At 39.8% G+C, this 22,500-nt stretch overlaps 2 protein-coding genes across 5 annotated transcripts in view; both read left to right on the top strand.

The window, feature by feature from the left end:
• capn15 (calpain 15) overlaps positions 1-3,005 on the top strand; it is a 35,792-nt gene extending 32,787 nt beyond the window's left edge. For all 3 annotated transcript variants that reach the window (XM_062525896.1, XM_062525895.1, XM_062525897.1), the window contains exons 11-12: positions 784-962; positions 1,242-3,005. In XM_062525896.1, coding sequence (XP_062381880.1) covers positions 784-962; positions 1,242-1,419 — 357 coding nt within the window. In that variant the 3' untranslated portion in view covers positions 1,420-3,005. The remainder of the gene's footprint in view (positions 1-783; positions 963-1,241) is intronic.
• A 9,981-nt stretch (positions 3,006-12,986) lies between these two features.
• LOC134069870 (uncharacterized) overlaps positions 12,987-22,500 on the top strand; it is a 12,764-nt gene continuing 3,250 nt past the window's right edge. Inside the window, exons 1-15 of one of the 2 annotated variants that reach the window (XM_062526003.1) lie at positions 12,987-13,069; positions 15,588-15,703; positions 15,793-15,823; positions 15,907-15,969; positions 16,881-16,931; positions 17,037-17,071; positions 17,183-17,305; positions 17,452-17,587; positions 18,168-18,242; positions 19,446-19,459; positions 20,909-21,175; positions 21,660-21,828; positions 21,938-22,073; positions 22,180-22,359; positions 22,453-22,500. The exon at positions 22,453-22,500 is cut by the window's right edge and continues 48 nt beyond it. In XM_062526003.1, coding sequence (XP_062381987.1) covers positions 15,677-15,703; positions 15,793-15,823; positions 15,907-15,969; positions 16,881-16,931; positions 17,037-17,071; positions 17,183-17,305; positions 17,452-17,587; positions 18,168-18,242; positions 19,446-19,459; positions 20,909-21,175; positions 21,660-21,828; positions 21,938-22,073; positions 22,180-22,359; positions 22,453-22,500 — 1,355 coding nt within the window. In that variant the 5' untranslated portion in view covers positions 12,987-13,069; positions 15,588-15,676. Of the gene's footprint in view, positions 13,070-14,423; positions 14,541-15,587; positions 15,704-15,792; positions 15,824-15,906; positions 15,970-16,880; positions 16,932-17,036; positions 17,072-17,182; positions 17,306-17,451; positions 17,588-18,167; positions 18,243-19,445; positions 19,460-20,908; positions 21,176-21,659; positions 21,829-21,937; positions 22,074-22,179; positions 22,360-22,452 lie in introns of those variants that run through there. The other variant, XM_062526002.1, reaches the window with a different exon arrangement.

Consider the following 22,500-nt stretch of genomic DNA (forward strand, 5'->3'; position numbering starts at 1 on the left):
TCAGTTGAAATTCATGGCGTCCTTAAAAGGTTTCCAGCCGCAAGCGAGCTGTTTCGTTTTCCCTCCAGAGTCGTTTTCTGCTGATTTAACACCCTGTTAAACATGTTAATAGAGGAGGGGCAAACGTATCCATCATCTCACAGTCTGATAGGTGGTGGAGAGAGCGATAGGCTCGTATCTTGGAGACAGGAAAAAGACAACTATAAATTCATAACTCATTTTAAACTCTGACTGAAGCGTGGTGTAATGTATTGCATGTTACTTGTTATTTTATAGTCAATCTATCATGCCTCTTGTCTGTTGTGGGGAGTTGTGGTTCAGAACTACAGGACTATTTGGTGTGCACTTCCTCTTTTCTCAATCCAATTCACCATCGAGTTTGGTTCCAAAACACTATATTCACCATTTTAATGAATTTTCATGAATACTTTGTTTACATTTTGTTTTCCAAGTAATATCAACGGCAACAACACATCTGCAATTTGACTGATAATGGCTGGGTTTCCCAGATTCATTAAGAAGCTCTTAAGTGCTAAGAAGTTCTTAAGAGCTTCTTAACGAATCTGGGAAACCTGGCCATCATCTGAAATAAACAATTGAATAGCATGACTAAAACGGAGCATCAGTAAAGAAAATGTGTTTTGGAACTGAACTCTTCATTTGATTTTCTCCTTTCTCAGGACACACGCATTTGTAACAGTGTTCTCAAACTCAATGGAACCGTACACTAATTCTTCCCATCAAATAATGTGGCTGTTTGTACTGTGTGTTTGTGTTGGTCAGGGGCGAGAAGGGATGACGTGCTACTACCTGACCCATGGCTGGGCAGGCCTCATCGTGGTGGTGGAGAACCGCCACCCTAAGTACTACCTCCATGTGTCCTGTGACTGCACCGACAGCTTTAACGTGGTGTCCACCCGCGGAAGCCTGAAGACCATAGACAGCGTCCCGCCACTGCACAGGTACACACACACACACACACACATACAAAGTCTCACATCTCACAGGTACACACACACACACCCACACACACACACATACACACACACACACACTCACATACAAAGTCTCAAATCTCACATAACACACACACACATACACACACACTCACATACAAAGACACACACACACACACACACACACACACACACACACACACACACACACACACACACATCTGGCTTTACCCCTGTTTTATCTGAATGCCACTAGTAATGGTGTGTGTTTGTGCGCTAATACAGACAGGTGCTGGTGGTGCTGTCGCAGCTGGAGGGCAACGCTGGCTTCTCCATCACCCACCGGCTGGCCCACAGGAAGGCAGCTCAGGCCTCTCTGGGAGACTGGACCCCCAGCAAGGCCACACACTCGCCCCAGCTCACCTCAGACACCGACGGACTGCACCGGCCACGGCCGCTCTGACACACACACACACACACACGCACACACACACATGCAAACACAGACTGGCACTCCAAAAGCATATGTGCTCACGCACAGACACAGACAAACAAACATGGCTGGTGTCTGTTGGCACTGACTCATTTTCAGCGTGAACATCCTGCCAAACACACAACTGTGCCATGAAACGCTCACACACACACACACTTGCGGAGGTGAGGGGTTAAGTTCTGGTTGGGTGTGCTATAACTACTGAGCCAACTACATCTGATTATTTAAGCCATAGCCACTCCTCCCTCACACACACACACACACATACACACCCACACACAAGGCATAAAGGCCTGTTTTACGGTACCATGTTGAGCCAAACTTGCTTACAGATCTCTTAAACCATTACATATTTTTACTCGTATACCATATTATTACGCAGTCATATGTAGTCTTTATTCATGTGTTTACTTGTGAACGTGCGCGTGTGTGTGTGTGAGAGAGAGAGAGTGAGAGAATGAGTGAGTGAGGGTATGCATATAAAAATGTCTGTCAGACAAGTATATGGGGTATGATCTACACTGGGAGTGATGATGGTATGGGGGGTGACCGTGGAAAAAAACTTGAATACATTTTTTGGGATTTGTTTTATTTGTTCATTGTTTCCGGGACAACGGGGTAATATTTTTACATTGATTTATAGTTTTTGTTCCATTATGATTAAATCAGATACTTGATTTGCTGTTGGATGGAGAGGCAGACAATCTGTCAGAAAGTGTGTTTGTGTGCATATCTGAGGCAATGGATTGAAAACGGAGAAGGAGAGCTCGATGGTTCACGATCTGTGTGTAGAGCTGACCTATTTGTTTATTTATTAATGTGAAAAATCTGTGTACATGTGTTCAGAAAAGCACAAGAGAATCTGCTGTCCTACGTCTGTAGACTATTGTGTGTGTGTGTGTGTGAGCGAACGTGTGTGTGTACTTGTGTGTGTGTGTGTGATGGATGACTGATGCTGATGCACTGAAATCTCTTCTCTGATGTGAGAAGGTGGTTGCTGCACCACCTTGTGCACGCGTTTAATCTGGTGTCAGTTTTTCCCTTTCTCTCTCTCTCTCTCTGGAGGTCTTATCTCTCCTCCTCTCCTCTCCGCCGCTCCGTCTGCCCATCTGACTTGTTATTTCTCTTTAGTTTGTTCTCTCGCCATTGTCCTGTGGATCATCTCTTAGTTGGAGCATTATTGTGACTCGTAAGGCAACGATTCCCCCTGGTGGTGGGCAGAACTTATACTTCACCTGGGTACACACACACACACACACACACACACACACACACACACACAGTCACATCCTGATGATTTGTAAATTGTACAGACTCAATGCTAATACCACCTTAAAAATCTGTGGATTAACCTGTATAAAGAAAACCAACCAATCAGATCAAGCGATTGCTGGAGGAACATGGAACTCCACTGGATGGGAATGTGATGTATAGAATATTTTACTGATTTTGGAGACAAAATACTATATGAATATGTATAAATATCTCTGTATGTTAAATTTGCAATCTCAGGTTCCATTGGACCAAATAAAGTTTTTTAATGAATTAACTGTTAATTGTTCATGTCTTTTGGTTTCATTGAATTGAAATGTCCTTTTCTGAAGGAAAGTATTTCTACCTCTGGTTTCCCGAGAGCTTTCATTACTGCTTCATAAATGCTGACACTCCTCTGTGCTTCAGTGTTGAACCCTGAGGTCCCTCTTTCATGTTTCGGTGTTGAAGGTGACCTTGTGGAAATGGCATCGCCAAATTGGCCACAGTGTACTTCACTTAGCAAATACCATTATCAGGGAAGCATTACTTTCCCCTTAAGCCTCTCCTATTCACTCCAGGTTATCTTTTCTACTATCTAGGACCTGATGCCAGGCTAAATGCCAACTGGTGTGGGTAGAAGCGTCCAGATGTAAATGGAGAAGCTGGCGCTGGCCATGGGAGCCGCTTTTCTTTCTAATCAGGCTTTAGGCTTTCGTTTTCGTGCGGGAGTGTATGACCTTCGCTGACCCCTGACTCTTGATTATGTAGTGGCGGACGGCAGGCTCTTAACAGCTTTAATTCTAGTTGCATTTCTGAACACAGAGCAGATCATGTGTGGCTTTGTCCAGTACTCTGTGTGTTTGTGTTGTCCTGTCGCTGTGTCGTGTTCTTATTAAAGTAGCACATCTGATGAATAACCAGCTGATCCATGACAGTGTAGCTCCAGAGTTTCCCCAGTGTAACGGGTTGAGTCTTAAGAAGGACTTCACGGGCACAGACGCACATCTGGTGCTAGCAGCACACAATTGACCACTAGGCCTCCTAGTGACCAAAAGGCTTGCTCTCACTCACTTGACCCTTCCAGTTTCATCTGGTGATCAGATAACAACATAATCCTTTATAAATACTGTTTATAATTGTATTACATTTGCATCACATCACCCAAATGCTTAATAATAAAAGTTGACCAGTAAACCATTTGTAACTGCGGAAAGAGGCCACCACAGTCCAGCTCTCGCCCAAACATCTATGAAGTTCATTGGCTGGATCTGGGTTTCTGGTGCAGGAATCAATAGTCATAAGATAAGACCCACCTATTGTAAGCATTTATAGATGTTGTTTAAGATGTAGGGGGATGTTTTAATGGTCACATGTCACTGAAATAGAGTTCATTGGCCATCCCTCAAACACTGAGTGTACACATTGCCTAAAGACTGGAGAAACACCATCCCAATTGTGAAATATGAGGTGATATAATTCTGTGCAAATATTTCTAAAATTTAGGCTACTTAGTCCATTTCAAGAGAGGCAACTCAAACCGCTAAGATAGTATTAAATGAAGATAACCATAATGTTCTGGCACTTCAATGAACTTAAGAAATACGTGGTGGCTTTCTATCTCACAGTTTTACGCGAGTGAAATAAAAGATGCATGATATGAATTAATTTTGCTTTCCGTGTCATAAGATAAAATACATGTTCAAAGCACTAACAAGTTGAATAAAATCTTTCAGGGATCATAGATGATCATAGATCAAGAGATGAGTGTCTTGCAATGTTCCTTCATGATTATAGTGAGCACTATGATTTAGCTCTCTCCAGAAGTTATTTATCCACACGTTCCAGCAAACAAAACAGTGCAACAAAAGTGCAACAAGTTAGTCTGTAGGCCTAGGCTAGGGAATGAAGTTCATCCACACAAACTGATTTCTTTCAAGATGTTAAGTTTAAGAGAGTGAGTTCTTAATTAACGATAGGCCTATGATTTGTGACATCAATATACACCAGATTGCGATTTTCTCCCGCGGGTGTCTCCTTCTTCTGTCGCCAACTATTAGCCTACTGTACAGTGGCGCTTCTTACCGTTGGGGAGTTTTAAAAGGCACGAAGAAGTCTCAACCCAAAATCAGATTTTGTTTTGCGTGAGAAAATGGATGTATGGCGTGAGTGCGTGTGTAAACAGGCAAAATCGTGTGTCACGCCGAAAGCGTGAGAGTTGGCTTCGCAAAGTAAAACACGTCGCAGCCAGTGCTCATTGCCAGTCTGCTGGAGCCCAGTCAGAATAGGCGATCGCAACCCACCAGTCGGCTGAGTCGGAATCGCAGTTCGCCCAAATGCATAATCCAGTCGGTTCCAGAATGCATGCTGGCCAATAGCCCGTAGCCTAATTAGTGAACACCTATAGCTTGTGTATAGGTTCTTCAGAGGCTTATGGAAAGGGTTCTATCTTGCTAGAGCCGTATGGAGAGAAAGTAATGTCATCGCCTCCTGAGAGTTTAGCTGAGTGGATGGGATTTTTTTTTATTTGTATGTAGGCTATAAAATATATAGGGTAGGTATATCGGTGCCCATCATGAACTGAATTGAATGCCTTCATTATGCTATGCATTGGGGTCACCTCTATTGAATCGAGTGGATTAGTTGAATTGTTTTGAGTTTTTTTGTAACATGTTGCAACCAGAGCCATATATACATAGGCTACATTACTATTAGCCTACTTTAATTATTATTATTTATTTATTTTATATTAAAGCACTTTGGTGCAATGCTGTTGCTGCTCTGGTTGCAACGAACTTAGTGGCATGTGACGTCACCTCTTTATAAGGCTTGCTTGAGCTGTTTCTATGGGCACAAAGATGTCACAATCAGTGACGTTGAGTAATCCATAACGTCATAATACCCCCAAAGCTATTAGAATGGCATTGGTTTCATTTACAACATTGGCGATCACTGAGTTTACAGCGACTTCTGTTTTCTCAAAGAGGATTTCACTGGTATGTTTTCTCATAACTATTAGCCTATACTGTAGGTAGGGCTCCTGATATTAACATTATTTTCAAACAACTGTAAAATATAGCCTACTTAATAGATGGAATAGACGTGCAGAATAAAGAGTAGCCTAATTTAAAGCATAAACAAATGTAGGCCTACTACATACTAAATGTAGGCTTTGGGTAAGTCCCATATAGTTAAAATAATTAAGAATGCAAATCTTCCTGTCAACTTAAGTCAAAAGTCTGTGTTTAAATGATCAACAAACAAATGCAAAAGAAATTGTATTCTTAACCATGTGTATTCTTTGAATCCAGATTTATCGTTTATCATGGAGTTGAAACCACATAAGATGTATGAATTCTTCTGTCCACCCAATCTTCCAATATGTTACCTGCTGGAACCAATGGCCAGGCGTGCCATGGTAAGACAAATATTCTGCTAATGAAAAAATACACCAATAGCATGTTAACTCTGATGGGTACAAAAACCTAGAGTGTAAATGATGACAATTTTATTGATCTGTCAGTTGCAGTCTGCAAGAGAGGATGACCTGGACCTGGTGAATGGTTTGATTCGCTTTAATGATCTGGTAAAAACTCCCTTATTGCCTCGCCAATATCAGCTTTCACCAGCAGTTTTATACTCTGTAATAGTACATTGTGTATGTTTGTTTCAAGTAAAATATGTAAGTTGTTACATATAAATGTTGTGAAGTTAAAATCATTGTATCTGTCTAGAACCAGGGCCAACTCTCTGATATGGACGCAGACACGGATATGGAGGGCTCCACAACAGCTTCCGACTCCCAGGAGGACTATGAGGAGCCTATTGGATATTATAACAAATATAAGAACCTTAACAATGACTTCATCCCCTCAGCTCCTCCACCCTCTCCTCTATCCTATACACTGTCTGACTTCAGTGACTCTTCAGAGGTTGGATCAGATCACTTGTCTGTTAGTAGTGATACACTGTCTGACTTCAGTGACTCTTCAGAGGATGGATCAGATCGCTTGTCTGTTTGTAGTGAGGAGTCTTGGCATAGCACAAGTGTCTCTGATCGTCCTGCGTCTAGTCCAGTTAGGACCATTCATGTACCTGACAGAGAGCACGGAGAGAAGCAGCAGATAGGGACTGCTGATCTGTGGGACCAGCTGGAACAACAAGATCTGTGGGACCAGTGGATCCAGAAGCAGTTACAGAGAGAGACAACTCTAAAACAGAAATTCCTCAAGTGGCTGCCCAAAGTAAAACAAATGGAGAGGACCAAATTTAAGTATAATCCAAAACCACCTGGCAAGATTTCCATCTTAATAGACAAATTCCTTAGGATGAAGCGTTTAGGAGAAAGCAGAACAAAGAAGAAGAAGAAGAAGAAGAAGACAAAGCAGAAGGAGAAGAAGCAGAATAAGGAGGAGAATAAAGAAGGGAATGAGGAGGAGGAGGAGTATAAGGAGGTGCCAAAGAAGGGGGTTTGGGAGTCGGATTCAGATAGTCAATACGATGACTATTTGGCAATGGAGGGTAAGGGCGAGGAGGAGGAGGATGAGGAGGAGGAGGAGGAGGAGGAGGATGAGGACCAGGATGAGGAGGAGGTGAAAAAGCCAGGCTTCCTTATGAAGCTCTTTGGAAAAAAGAAAATGAAGAAAAATAGATATTGTGATCAGGAGCACAAAGAGTACTTGGACAAGGAGGGTGAGGACAAGGAGGAGGAGGATGAGCAGGACAAGGAGGAGGAGGAGGCAAAAAAGCCAGGATTCCTTGTAAAGCTCTTTGGAAAAAAGAAAAAGAAGAAAGACGGAAAGAAAGGAGTGTCTGAAATAATTGAAGAAGAGGCAGATGAAACAACACTGGCCGCAAAAAGCACTCAGAAGAAGCCTAGCTTTCTTTCAAAGCTCTTTGGCAAAACAAAAAAGAAGAGGAAAGGAAACCAGGAGTAGTTGGAGGAGGCAGGGGCGTCTGATGGGTCAGAAGGACACCGAGATGAGGCAGACCAGACATGGCGTGGATATGCACTGTTAAAAAAATTCCTGTAAAATTACAGTACAGTACAGGCAGCACGGTTGCCAGAACTTTACTGTATATTAAATGAGCAATACAGTACTGTAATGTAGTTTACAGTAGTGTACAGTAATTATAAGACAATACAGTACTTTACTGTTATTATTTTATTTTCAAATTTGACCTATTCCTCAGTTGCATTTAATATTTATTTCATTAATTAATTTATCATATTATTATTTTTTTATTTAGACTTAAGCATGTAAGTGATTACAACATGCATGAATCAAGAAACACATCACAATCTTACATAAAATATATTTATTAATTCTTCAGCAACTCATATTATTGCAACTCATATTATTGCATTTAACATGTAATTAAAAAAAACATCACTGCTGTCACAAGAGGTAGAGAACACCATCCCTATGGCTCTGGCTGCCACACACACACACACAAACACACACACACACACTTCTCACAAAGTTGGGAGCTTGGAATTGTCCAAAATCTCTTGGTTAATGCTAAAGCATTCAAAGTTCCTTTCACTGGAACTAAGGGACCAAGCCCAGCTCGGGGATGGCCCCTTCCTGTTCCAACATGACAGTGCACCAGTGCACAAAGCAAGGTCCATAAAGGCATGGATAACAGAGTTTGGTCTGGATGAACTTGACTGGCCTGCACTGGCCTGACCTCAACTCAATAGAACACCTTTGGGATGAATTAGAGCGGATCCTGAGAGCCAGTCGCCTCGTCCAACATCAGTGTGTGACCTCCAAAATGCGCTTCTGAAAGAATGGTCAAAAAATCCCATGAACATACTTAAATCTTGTGATAAGTCTTCCCAAAACAGTTGAAGCTGTTATTGCTGCAAAGAGTGAACCAATGTCATCATAAACCCTATGGATTAAGGATGGGATGTGACTGAAGTTCATATGTGAGTCAAGACAGGTGTATTTCAAAGGAATTAAATGGATTTAACTGTACATACAAATCAAGAAGAAAAATATACATACCAAGCATAATGATTCTGGGTGTGTCTGGAAGACTCTCTTCCCCCTCGATGTCTGCCAGTGACCTATGTAAAACAAACAAACAAACAAAAAACACTTTCAGTGGTGTACATTACACAATATTTTTCAGTGAAAACTTACTGAAAACTTATGGTAACACTCCATTTGAAAGTGTCAACATAAGTGTGATATGAGCCTTTCTTCTACTTGAGAAAAGATTTGCATGAACTAGAACGTAAACTTGCACAATACGTGGTAAAGCTTGATGTATGTGAAAACCAAACTCACCAAACTGCAATAACTCGGAGTAAATTCATAACTTCGCCAGTCCAGTCTTCAACACAACAGAGACGTAACGTCGGTTGGCAAAACTTTAGCGAGCAAGGTGGCAGTAGTGGCTGTTAAATACAGCAAGGTGGCAACAAAGTTACAATAAAGTTACAGCAAAGAAATGTTGATCAGGCTCGGTTACAGTAAGCACAAATATTACCCAAAATGCAATATTAACTACAGCACTGTACTGTAATGATATGAAGTGGTATCATACTGTTGAATTTTATTGTACTGTACTGTAAAACCTACAGCCATTTTTAACAGTGTGGCCAGAGGGCAACATCAAGACCTTCATTGACTTAGAGCTGGTATTGAGAATGGAGATCAACATGGTATTTTCTACGGAGGTAGGCATTATCTACTTCATAATCTCCAGGGCAGGTGGGTGAGTATTACTTTTAACCTTTTCCTAGACTGGCACTTGTCATAGATCACATGTTACATCATGTAGTATGTAGGCTGAGTTGTGGAGTAGAGCATGTAGCCCAGTATAATGTAATGGGTTTCGCTGGGCATCTGGAAGGTAACTCCCTATGCCCACTGTGTAGGCGATGTGCTTTGATGTTCTTCTTCTCTGATCAACAGATCAAAGATCTCCAGTAAAGACTCACTGCTGGCCACTCTGATCCAGTCCTGTGTTGAGTCTTTGGCCAACACCACCCTCATGTCTCATCTCGGCTGAGCTGACCACTCCTCGACGCATACCTCTGTGCACAGGCCTACTCCTCCACTTTCTACCTCCAGTCTCAGAGCTGCAGCCAGCCAGAAGCAGATGGGCTCCCCCAATTTAGTCGGGTTCTGCTCAAGGTTTCTTCCTGGAACATGGGAGTTTTTCCTTGCCACTGTTGCCAAATGGCGTGCTTGTTGGGGGTTAAGGCTGTTTCTTCAGAAAATAAAATGGGGAAAAAATAATTTCTGTTTATTTATTTATTTATTTGTAGCCACCTTTCTGAATTTGTGAAGCAGCGAGTCCTGGTTGAGATGAGCTTCATAAGGGATGTTCAAGGCTTTAAGCTTACTAATTTATGTATTTTTTGCTGTGATTTTCAGACTATACTACCCTGTTTCAGTGTAATAGCAGATATATTGGGCCTACCATTGGTATCAGTGTTGTGCATGAACGAGTTCAAAAGAACGTGTTCATTGAACACGCTCATTTTTCTGTGAACGCTGAACTGAACGCAACACATTTGTAAATAATGAATTTGAACGTGAATTCGCTCAGATTTTGGGAAATGAACGACGAACGTCACTGTTGATGTCCAATTAAACGTTACAGAATTTATTTTGTCCTGAGAAGTCGAGTGACACTATCTGCTGGCAATTCAGAAACAGTATGTCGTTGTCACACTCACTGCCCACGGGCGCCACTCCTAAACTACAGCTTTGCACTACCTTACTACATTACCGATGATCACGTTACGCATGATGCATTGTACACAGAACCGCTGCTAGGCCTATATGAATGCAATCGCGGAAAGATTCTGCACTTGTCAGTGATGATAGAGGGATGCATAACGTGTTCAAAGAGCCCTACATTATGTCACTGATCCATCTGGTAAGGTAATGCAGCAAGGCAGCCTCCTCCATACCCCCGGTGTAAAAACTACACTCTTCTGCCGTCAGGCATGCACAGCTGACGCATTTATTATTAATTATTAATAAATGCGCGGCCGCATTTATTAGGCGTCGGTATCTGCCATAGACCTAAAAGAAATGTATCTGCCCAGCGAAATAAAGCCCAATTTACGGACATTCTCAATTAGATGAGAACAACAGGTGGCTGTAGCCTATATTCCGTCAGAAACAGATTTTCATTCAAATGAACTGAATTTGAACTAGTTCAAAATTAAAAATGGTGAACTATGAACGTGAACAGTTCACTTTGCACGTGTGTGAACTGAACTTTGAACTAGTTACTGAAGAGTGTGAACGTGCACAACACTGATTGGTATTAGCTAATCTTACAGTCAGGTATGTCATAGAGTGTGGAGGAAGAAACTGCACTGTAGACACAAGGGACTAAGTGTAGGCTCTCACAATGAACTCAGAACATAAAGATCAAAGACATGGCCACAAGATGGATGCAGATCAGTTCTACACCTTTTTTCAATAATAATAGTTTTATGGCTGGTAGAAAAATATTTTGGCCCTGTTTATGGTGTAAGATACACATCATGTAAATAGAATGTTTCTGTATTCTCAATAAAAGGCAAATGATTTCTATTTTTGTTGTAATTTTTAAGCTTAATAGATATCATTCAGGAGGGAATTCTAAATAAACAAAAATAATCGAATCGCTGGCCTAAGAAATCGATTTTGTATCGAATCGTTATGAAGACTCCGATTCACACTACTGTATGTGTGTGCATGGTGGTTCCTAATGTAACTACCCATTGGCTATAGCTTAAAATCAGTGACTCCACGTCTCGTACTGATGTCCAATATCCATTTATTTTCTCGTTGGAACACCGTGAAAACTAAGACAAACAAACGGACAAACATACAAAACAATTTTACACATAACATCACAAGAAGCAACACATACTTAATCCTTCAAATTATACATATACAGTACATAAAACACTTCATTGCCGTGTGCGCCTGATAACCAGCAGTAGAATTCGACACTTGAAATTCGCATTCATGCGGTCGCATAGTTAGTCCATTGTTTAGTCCATACCGAACGCTAATGTGTCCGGGTCAAATAAGCAAAGGTCACATGAAACACACCTTCCCAATCAAGAACATTACACATTATGAATTCATTCATCATCATCATCATCATCATAATACATACATGATACATACATAATACAATGACCCAACTCTTACATACAATGTATAATGAATTTGCATAAAATATTTTTTTTTTTCCCATGCTCCAATTGACCGCTCAGCGTCAGCTACACCTAAAGCGCTGGTTCCAGCTGCAGTCCACTTTTTGTGAATCTCCCCCACATTTTGGAATGGGTTTTGTTTCACAATCCTTTCAAGTGTCCATGTTATCCCTATTGCTTCTACACTTTTTTATATCACATCTATTCCTTCCCTTCACCTCTATTAATTTATTTTGACACAGAGCTCTGTGAACAGCATCTTTAGCAATGACCTTTTGGGTCTTGCCCTCCTTGTCCAATGTGTCAAATGGTCATCTTTTGGACAACTGCCAAGTCAGCAGTCTTCCCCATGATTGTGTAGCCTACAGAACTAGACTGAGAGACCAGTTAAAGGCCTTTACAGATGTTTTGAGTTAATTAGCTGATTAAAGTGGCACCAGGTGTCTTCAATTGAACCTCTTCATAACATTCTAAATTTCTGAGATACTGAATCTGGGGTTTTCATTAGTTGTCCGTTATAATCATCAAAATGAAAAGCAAAAAACACTTGAAATCAGTCTCTGTGTAATGAATATACATTATACAACGTTCCCTTTTTGAAGGGAATTACTGAAATAAATCAACTTTTTCATGATATTGTAATTATATGACCAGCACCTGTAGGCTACAATAAACACCACGATATCCAAGTTATGTAATCCTTTATTATAACTTGGCTAATAAACGTAGAGAGCCTGCATGAGATGTTTGACCGACGGAATTCTGCTTAATCAATGTTCGAATTAAACAAAGTAACCAAACAACCAGGCAATGAAGTAGGCCTACCGCTCTCGTCTGGATGTGACAGCAGATAATTGCACTGTCTCTCTCTCGCAACATTGGAGTCGCCAACGTTTTTTGACATCGAAATACGGTTACGTGCCGAAAACGGCCCTACGCTGAACAGAAGGTCGTTGATAAGTTTCGTAGTGATCACCTGACTCAATAGCCTGACCAGCCAGACCCTGCCGCTAGGGGCGTCTAGATTTCTAGGCGACTGACCATAGACCTAAAAGACTCATTTCTTAGAAAACGAAACTAGCAGTGATCAGCCAGACAGGTACCTGAGAAAGTCGGCGCGAAATGGGAATGTAGCGGGAACAAAGTAGCCTATCCCTGAAAACACAGACGACGATTTAATTTATGGTAGAAGCGAAATCTTAATTTGCTTATTTATAATGTTCATGATGGTGACGTTTGTTTTCCTTTCTCATCATAGATGACATTTCCAAAGTAGCTTAAATGGATGTTAAAATATGTTATTTGAGGGAATCATACTGTATTAATGTGACTGAGAGCATTACTAAGTTATGATACATTTTAACATGTAGCCTACAATAAAGCTATTCAACGGCGAGTTGGCGGGCGTTGGCGCGTTAAGCGTTTTAATGTCCCTTTTGATGGATTGGATTAATTTTTGTGCTTGATATTTTAGCCTACATGGACAAAGTAGGCTAGACTAGTTATGTCCCAGAAGTACGGAGCCCGGGAAGGGTTTGGTGGGTGAATATTTTTTAAGTGCACTTTTGCGTTCCCTCGCAACACTTTTTGCGTTACCTTGCAATACTTTTGCGTTCCCTCGCAATGACTTATGTGTAGGCCCTATGTCCTTTAAGCAGCAGGTTCGGTTTGCGGAGTGGGAGGGGTAGAGAGGGAGCGAGGGTGTGTGTGAGATTGGAGTGGGAGAGAGAGAGGCATGTTACAGGGACCTGAGCGATGTGAATAGGCTATATTGTATAGAGATCACAAAATAAATCCTCGGACCCAAACCACTGTGCAAGTTATTAACCTGCATGCTGTTGTTGTGAAGGAGAGAGGGAGTTAACCCGAGTTAATTCAAGTACCTCGGCCCTAGGAGCAGCCAAATAAGTATCCCCTGAAATCTCAAACTACATTCTAAAACATAAAGACAACATTGGGCGCAATAGTAATTGTTAGGCTATCACTCTACACTGTAAAAAAAAAAAGTTTTTTAGCTGACATTTACCGTAAAAAAATACGGTTATATTCTCTATTTTTAATAATAAGAGAATATACCTGTAAAATACGGTAAAATCAGCTTTTTCAAGCAGACTGCCGTAAAAGTACGGACAAGGTCTTTAATGTTTAAATGAGAAGAATCCACCGTTTTTTAACACAATTGTAGCATTTTAAAATGGTTTGGACTTTTTATTTAGTAGTAATCAGTGTAAAAATACTGTGAAATTTGTTTTAGTTTTTAAACCATGACTGCTAACTTGCTAATGTTATGGTATAGGCTCAAACAGCATTTCAAACGTGTTTTGGGATTTCTCACTATTTCTCACTAGTGGTCACAAAATCCAAGCATAAAAAGTCTAACAAATCACGTTTATCTTATTGGCACCATTTTTATTTATTTATTTTGAGCGATGACTTTGCTCATTAGCATAACTGCAATTTGATTGGCTGGCCCTCACGTTTCATTCAAAATGTTGTTGGGGGAGGGGAAAGGGGAGGCATAAAGCAGGCCGTTTACACGGGACCGAACCACAAATGTTAATGATTGGTTGAAACTAGAGCGCGTCTACGTGGGCGCTATGCTCGATTGTTATTGGTCACTTCACCGGATATGACCTTTATTAAAAGATCATGGCGGGTAAGACGGGGGTTTGTGGTTTGTACAGAGAGTAAATGGGGTTTACCTGTCTTAATATGTTGTGTTAGTCACGATATGCACCCGATGCATAAATGCAGTGTATTGGCCATGTTGTTAACATATATGCACTGATCCAAGGTTCTGTGTTCAGTTATGTATTTTGCAAAACGGTATTCCGTAAACGAGCCGGCCGTTACGTTCGTCATGCTTGAAAAATATTTCTTCTATTGTTTTTATATGAGCTCCGTAGCCCTGATCAGTGAGGCCATCGTAATATATCGCCACCTATTGGATTGGCGTTAATGGTTACTGACGTTTTTTACAAACGTTGCGGGTTACATAATAATAATAATAATAGTAATAATAATAATAATGATACAAACAAACACTAGGCTATACGAGTCTCATTTATGCTACAGAAGCCAAATAAAAGCATAAATTGTTGTTGGTTTAAATTATTATTATTGTTATTATTATTATTATTATTATTATTATTAAATAGCAATAAGAATTAACAATCGTGGAAGTCCTGAAGCAGATACTGTATGTGTGGCATTGAATAGTCACAGTGAACAGATCGTACTGACATGAACATTACCGAACATCTATTATTGAACAAATGTGAGTTTTTCCTCTTATTGTGACAAGGAGGGCAAGTTAAATTGTGATGAGAACTGACTACGCCACCTAAGGACTTTCACCACAGGAATATTAGATCCAATAGTTAAGGGGTTACTGCCTAAAACGCTACCAGGTAACACAGCGTCAGACTGGCAGATTATGCGAGAGAACAAACAATCGCTTACCTGCTGGCAGTAACAGTTTACACACATGACCCACATCCAACAACACTGACCAGGAAGTCCATCATCCTGGAAATGGTGGAAGACATAGGCCTTCAACCAGAGGGGACCAGCTTCGTAGCACCGGGCATAGCACCGGGCCTCTAATTACCCTGTGAATAATCCTGGGAAAACATCACCAGAGAGAAGTGTATCCTGCTACATTATGTTATAAAAAATGTATCTGGTTCTGTATCATTTTCAGAAGAGTCAAAAAAGCGCAGCGTTTCCAAGATCAGGCGTGATGTCATCGGACCAGGTGACAGTTCCATTGATCTCACCAAAGTCCTTCCAATGAAAAAAATAAGAAAAAGTCGCCTTGTGAGTATTTCCATACTGAATATTGAATGCAATTACTTCATTTATAAAACAAAAAGTCCTTACTTAGTGTATCCACTGTTTTTACTCAGAAACCTTGGATACCACCTAAGAGCACTCATGGTAAGCTAATCTACATTAAGTGTAATCATTTACATGACCTGTTTTTCATTTCATTCAATCATTTCTTACCTTTAACTTTTTAGCAACCCTCCATCTTCCTGTTGCTGTTTCTGCAATTGCTCCTGTTCCTGCAAGTGCACCTACAGGTAGGCTACATTAGAATACATTTGCATAATATAATATGTTGCAAATTATGTCAATTAGTTTCACAGTTTGTTTTATGTATATACTGTATGCAACCCTAGTGTGTGTGTGTGTGTGTGTGTGTGTGTGTATATTAGGCCTGTCAAATTAATAGATTCATTTAGATTAATTCATTTGAGAAAAAAATAACTGATTAAAAAAATAACGCAGATTAATCGATGACCTTTGACCCGGGGCCATTCTAGTCAGTAACCATTAGACTGTTAAATAGGAAGACGAGAATGTGCTGCCTGGATGATTAATTGGAACTTTTTCTTATAGCTAGACCACAATTGAGCAGTATATAATGGTGTTATTTAAGTTCTGAATAGGGAGCACTTCACAGAGTCAACGCACATAGGAAACTTCCTTATAAGTATGTTATGTCCATCCATGTATGCATGAGGATATTTAATTGCTTTTCATATCTAAAAAGCATTCATCTTCTTAAAGGAGCTATGTGGAATTCTGTAAGCTTCAAGCAAAATAGCACTCTTGCATTGACTTGCATTAATTATATACATTTCATTTAATTTGATTTGATACCGATGGCCTGTGCTAGTTTGAATGTCTTGAATGTCTTCACAATACAGAGGGGGTTTTCTTTACATAACAAATTGAAGTTTATTGCCATTTCATCTACACGGTTGATAGGAAAATACAAGGATACAAGGAGGTTTGTTTGTCACATGCATATCATTACTTAAGTAAAGAATGCAGTGAAATTTGTCATTTCCTTCGCCTGTTGTGCATATGAGGTAGTGGGGGGGGGGGGGGGGGGTTGTAAATGCTTTGATGTGCTCACAACAAAATCGTTTTTTCTGACCCCAGGTTGAGAACCACGGCATTATACTAAATTTATTTTGTTCCTTAGGTTCCTCTAGTGGTCCTTTATGTCCTGAGGAGACTGAGGAGAGTCATGAATGTGAGTGGTTGATATTGCTTAAAATTAGATGCAATAAGAATGAGCTCATTAGTTTTCTATTAATTTGTAATTCTGCATTTAATTATTAGTTGTTTTTGCCTACAGTTGTGGCAACCACCGAAGAGGTTGTGTCTCTCTCTGTAAGTACCACCACATTTGTATTTTTTAAGCTTTATATCTACATTTAATGTTATGAAACATTTTATAAACAATAAACTATACCAATGCATGTCTCTACTCTGCTCCATCAGTTTTCTAAAAATGACCAGTATTGCTATGAGTTATGTACCTCAGAGCACTTGATGCTATGTAGCCACCCTGGCAAAAATCAAGTGTATCTAATGGAGAGGTACCATGAGGAAAACTTCACGACTGTAGGTTTACAACACATTATTAATTGTTAATTATTAATTAAATTAATAATAATAATAATAATAATAATAATAATAATAATATACAAAAATACATTTTGTTCTGTTGTTGAGTGTATAATTTGTTGGTATGTTTGCTTTTTTTTCAGACTTCTAAGTATGTTTTTGTTCAGAGAAAAGTAGTGGAGTTTTCAGATCATCAAAATTGGTGCTACAGCTGTTCCTGTGATGCAGGGGTTCAAAAGCAGCTTGCTGTAATAAAAAAAAGCAACTTGACATTTTCAGGTATGAATCGCTCTAAGCAATGTTGGGTGAGGACACTTCTGTTGACATTCAAGCAAAATAGGAAGTTAGCTCAATACTTCTTCCCCATTCCCCCCGTGCAATTGAAACTCTCCTAAATGCACATCTTATCTGTGATTTGGTGGAACAATTTGTTATGTTTTTATGGGCAAGGTTTGGCCAAGTTTTTTTGTGGCTGTTTTGTCAAAATATGTTTTAGCTGTTCTAGCCAATCACACACAAGATGCATGTTTAGAAGAGTTTCGATTCCATCGGAGGAGGGCATAGTGAGCTAAGATCTCTGTTTTACTTGAACGTCAACAGAAGTGACACCTTTAAGGAATTGTTTTGTCCATTGTTATTATTTATTGTTCAGAATATCCAAACAGATTCACTGTTACATACTGTAAGGTTAACATGCAAATATTGGCAATATAGGTTGCTTATATTGGCAAGTTTGGAAAATATTTTTTAATACTTTCTGTTTATCATTGTAACTTTCTATTGACCCTTTTGTTTGTGGTGACATTACTGTATGTGTTGACATTATGTTTGATCGAATTTGTCCTGTGTGTTTTAATAGAATTTCTTGTCCTGTACCCCAATTGTCTCCACATCCAAACACTCATTACAGTGATTGGAAAGGAATTAAGATATGGTATGTTTTTGATCAGTTGTCTGTTGATATATAATGCATTGTGTGACACACTGACAGTCACTATGAATTGCTCAACAGTACATGACCTGCCTTTTACAAGTAGCTAAATACTGAAGGCAATATCTTCCACAAATAAGTGTGTATATTAATTTGTGTTTTACCAACATCTTTATGTTTTATTAGATGTAATGTAATTACATTACTGTGTGTAATTGGCTGTATGTCCACCAGCAAAAATACCCTCCTTTATAGATTTTGCTTGTGTGCATGTGAGTTTTCTGGCTTTTGCTGGGTATTCTTTTCTGCATTTTTGTGTGTTTCAGTAAATTGGCTGCACTGCATCGTGCCAACAAAAGACCCCCACCTTCTAAGCGTTGGTGAGTTCTCCATGGAACATTTTCACTGTCATTAGGGTAGGGTTATTGAAGGTGACGTTTTTATTAGGCCATTGATTGAATTTGACATTGTTGTTTTATTATTGCTATTCTCCTTAAATGTAGCCTTTCCATTCCATAGTTATTGCTATTATATGACTTTAATTACTTTATTGTTTAATTGCTATTCTCCTATACATTGTTTATTTTCATTAGTTTTTTTGCTTGAAATCATATTGTTTATTGTTTTTAGTTTTGTTTTTATTTGTATTTAAATTAATTTGTATTTTTTATTTGTAGCTTTGGACAAACGCGTCTGCTAAATAGCAATAACCATAATCATAAACTTTGGTTGGAATTTGTATGATAATTGTGATGTTCTGTCATGTAGTTATTCTTTTTTTGGTTCTTCTTCAGAGACTGGATCATTTTCCTCTGTTTACAGCCATCTCCATCAGCAATTTACATCTGAGTATCCTTTTATTATGTGTTTTTTTCTACAGATGATAGGTATTACACGTCCACTTAATCCAAAAACAATTAAAAATCCAACTGCATACAAAAATTCCCACCATCACATTTTGGGGTTCTTTAACAACCTTTCCTAACCTAACCTTTCCATTTTGTGTGTGCACATGAGCAATTCTTTTGACTGTCAGTGAATTGTTTATGTCTTGCTGACTGTGGTGTATATATTTTTTTTATGTCCCTGTCAACATAAATAAAGACTTTCTTAAATGTTTTGCGTTGTGTGAATAGTCTTAGCTATTATGTGCATTATAATGTATTAATAGCTATGTTCTTATTTCTTTTATAACTTAAAATCTAGACGAAGCAACTGATGTAAGTTAACCAAAGTTCCATTTATCCCTTTACCTAAAACGCTGCTGTCACACTTGCTTGCTAGCAAACATCTAACTTCTTGGCTTAATAGCACTGGGCAGTGACAACCCTCTAACTTGCTTTACAAATTCCCTTCTATCTTCACTTACCAAGGAAGAGTATTTCTTGTCTATGGGTGATGAAACTAGTCAATTCCTGTACTACATAGATAGATACGTAGATAGATAGATAGATAGATTTATAGATGGACAGACAGATACTATGTCAGTGCTTTACAGGAAAAAACTTTGTCACAGCAGTTATGCATCTTAAGTGCACCACTACACACACACACATTACACCCAACACTACATGACAACACGTGTACATTGATACAGAATACATGTGCTGTAAAAAAGGTTTAATAATGTATGAAAACGCTGCTGTCACACTTGCTAGCAAACGTCTTACTTCTTGGCTTAATAGCACTGGGCAGTGACAACCCTCTAACTTGCTTTGCAAAGTATCTATCTCTTCACTCACAAAAATGTTGTTTATGTAATGACTAAGTATTATGAAAGTTATAGTGGCTGCAAGGTGTTCTGTTATACGGAATCAATGGAGCTCTATGGGTGATGAAACTAGTTAATTCCTGTACTACATACAGTACATAGACAGATACATAGATTTAGAGATAGACGTACAGATACTTTGTCAATGCTCTTGATAGGAAAAAACTTTGTCACAGCAGTAATGCATCTTAAGAGCACCACTACACAAACACTCACACTACACTACTACATGACCACGTGTAAATTGATGCAGAACACATGTGTTGTAAAAAAGGTTTAATAATGTATAGAATAGAATAGAATAGAATAGATACTTTTTTGATCTTGTGAGGGAAATTCATTTCTCTGCATTTAACCCAATTTAACCGAATTAGTGAACACACACAGCACACAGTGAACACACAGTGAGGTGAATCACACATTAACCCGGAGCAGTGAGCTGCCTGCCCAACTAGCGGCCCTCGGGGAGCAGTGAGGGATTAGGTGCCTTGCTCAAGGGCTCTTCAGCCGTGGACTGGTCGGCGATCGAACCGGCAACCCTCCGGTCACAAGCCCGAAACCCTAACCAGTAGGCCATGGCTGCCCCCCACATGTATGTTTCCATGTGTGCGACATACATGCATGGGTAGCATTCAAGTACTGCACAGTATTGCACATTGAATAGGTGGAAAGACTTCTTACAGAGTTTAGTCATACAACACTATAGGATGTACACATACTTTTTAGACAGAGAGAGAGAAAGAGAGGGGCTCTCATCAAAACAAAACCAATAAATCACTGGTTTACACTGTGGTATTTACAGTAGGTAGGTCATACTTATTATAATAAGTTGGACATAGCCATTATTTGTGGGAGTAAGAGCACTTATCTATAAACACAGTTTGTTGTATGCTCTCAGGAGTCATCAGTGTTTCTGGAAATCCCATTTGACACCAACAAATTCATATTTGGAGGCCTTTCTGGGTACACTGTGGTGTCTGCAAAGGATGGAAAAGTGTACTGCCACCACTGCTCAATCCACTTTGCATGTCATCATGTCAAGGAGCTAAGAAGTCTGCAGCATGTGACACATATTGCAGAGTTCCTGGGTGGTCTAGGACTGGGACAGTTCCATCAGGAGGTTATACCAAGGCCAGTGTCAACACACCCAATCTCCTTTGATCAGGTATTCGCATCATGTTTTTGTATAGGAGAACAATACACCTATGGACTTTCAGCTTTAATTGGTCAAACAGGCATAACTATGAATACAGTAATTAAGCACCTTTAGGAAAGTCCTTTGCAGTCAATGACAGCATGATGTTTTCAAATCCCCTTCACAAAAGAAATTGCTTTGCCAGGCCCTTCAAACATCTTCAGTTGTCTCTTAATTGTGGGTCTCAACTTCAGTTTTTCCTCAATTGTATACAGATGGTTTTTCCTGTATGTTTTGTGCCATTGTCCATCTGCACAGTGGGAAGCTGTGCTATGAGTTTGTCAGCAGGTGAAAGTAGTACACATCATTAGGCGTCATAATTCATCCTCCTTCTGCTATCAGTTACATCACATGAGCTCCGTAGTGTCTTTGTGCCTCAAAATAGGGGGCCATTGTATACGAATGAACACATGACAAAAAACCAACAAGTTAAAATTGTTCAATCTACATATAGGTCTGCTTCTCAAGTTGCCCCCAAGAGGCATTTGTAAGCAAAGACGGGCTGCTGCAGTTGCTGCCAGAGGTCCCTGGTGTGTGTGACTGTGGGGCTGGAATGGCCAACATACCAGTGGAGGACAAGAAGGCCAGGCTCTTCACTTCCACTGGGATGTTTCCAGTGCAAAGTATGTGTACAGGGTATTGTTTTACCAAAGTTGATCTCAAATCCTTTTTAAAAAGAAAATATGTCATTACTTATTAGCTGATAACTTATTTCAAACTTGCCTATTTCAGCATACAAATACCAGTGCACTGACTGCAAAAACGCAGTGCAGTATGAGGGAGGATCCCAGTGTATTGTCAATATGGGGTCCTACCTCATACACCATGAGGTCCTCCGGGACTACATGTTCCATTTTTTATTTTCTGGGTAGGTGAATTATGTGCATAGGACATATTGACTGACCATTACAGGTTTTTGTAATTGTAATTAATGTATATGTGTCTCTTGTGTGTTTTATCTTATGTGAAAACAGCTCCAGCATTTACAGCTATACAAAGGTGTGGGAGCAGAGAGCAGCGGACCATGGGGTGGCAGACTTCCATCGCCACATGTCTTATCACAAATTCAGACATGCCTGGCATGCCTTCCTGGGTCTTCTGAATTTCCCCACAGAGGAAGGATTTCTCTGCCCCACCTGTGGGAGCGAGCCACAGTATGATTTCTATTGTGTTTAAAACTTGGTTAGTTGGTTACAGATATTTGTCAATCAGTTTGACCCGTATGTTAAAGTCATTTGAATTCATAGGCAGGTTGTGATGGATGGAACCACCCTGGGCTACCACCAGAGATACTC

Source organism: Sardina pilchardus, chromosome 22 (assembly GCF_963854185.1).
Source record: "Sardina pilchardus chromosome 22, fSarPil1.1, whole genome shotgun sequence".
NCBI classification, from domain to species: domain Eukaryota; kingdom Metazoa; phylum Chordata; class Actinopteri; order Clupeiformes; family Clupeidae; genus Sardina; species Sardina pilchardus.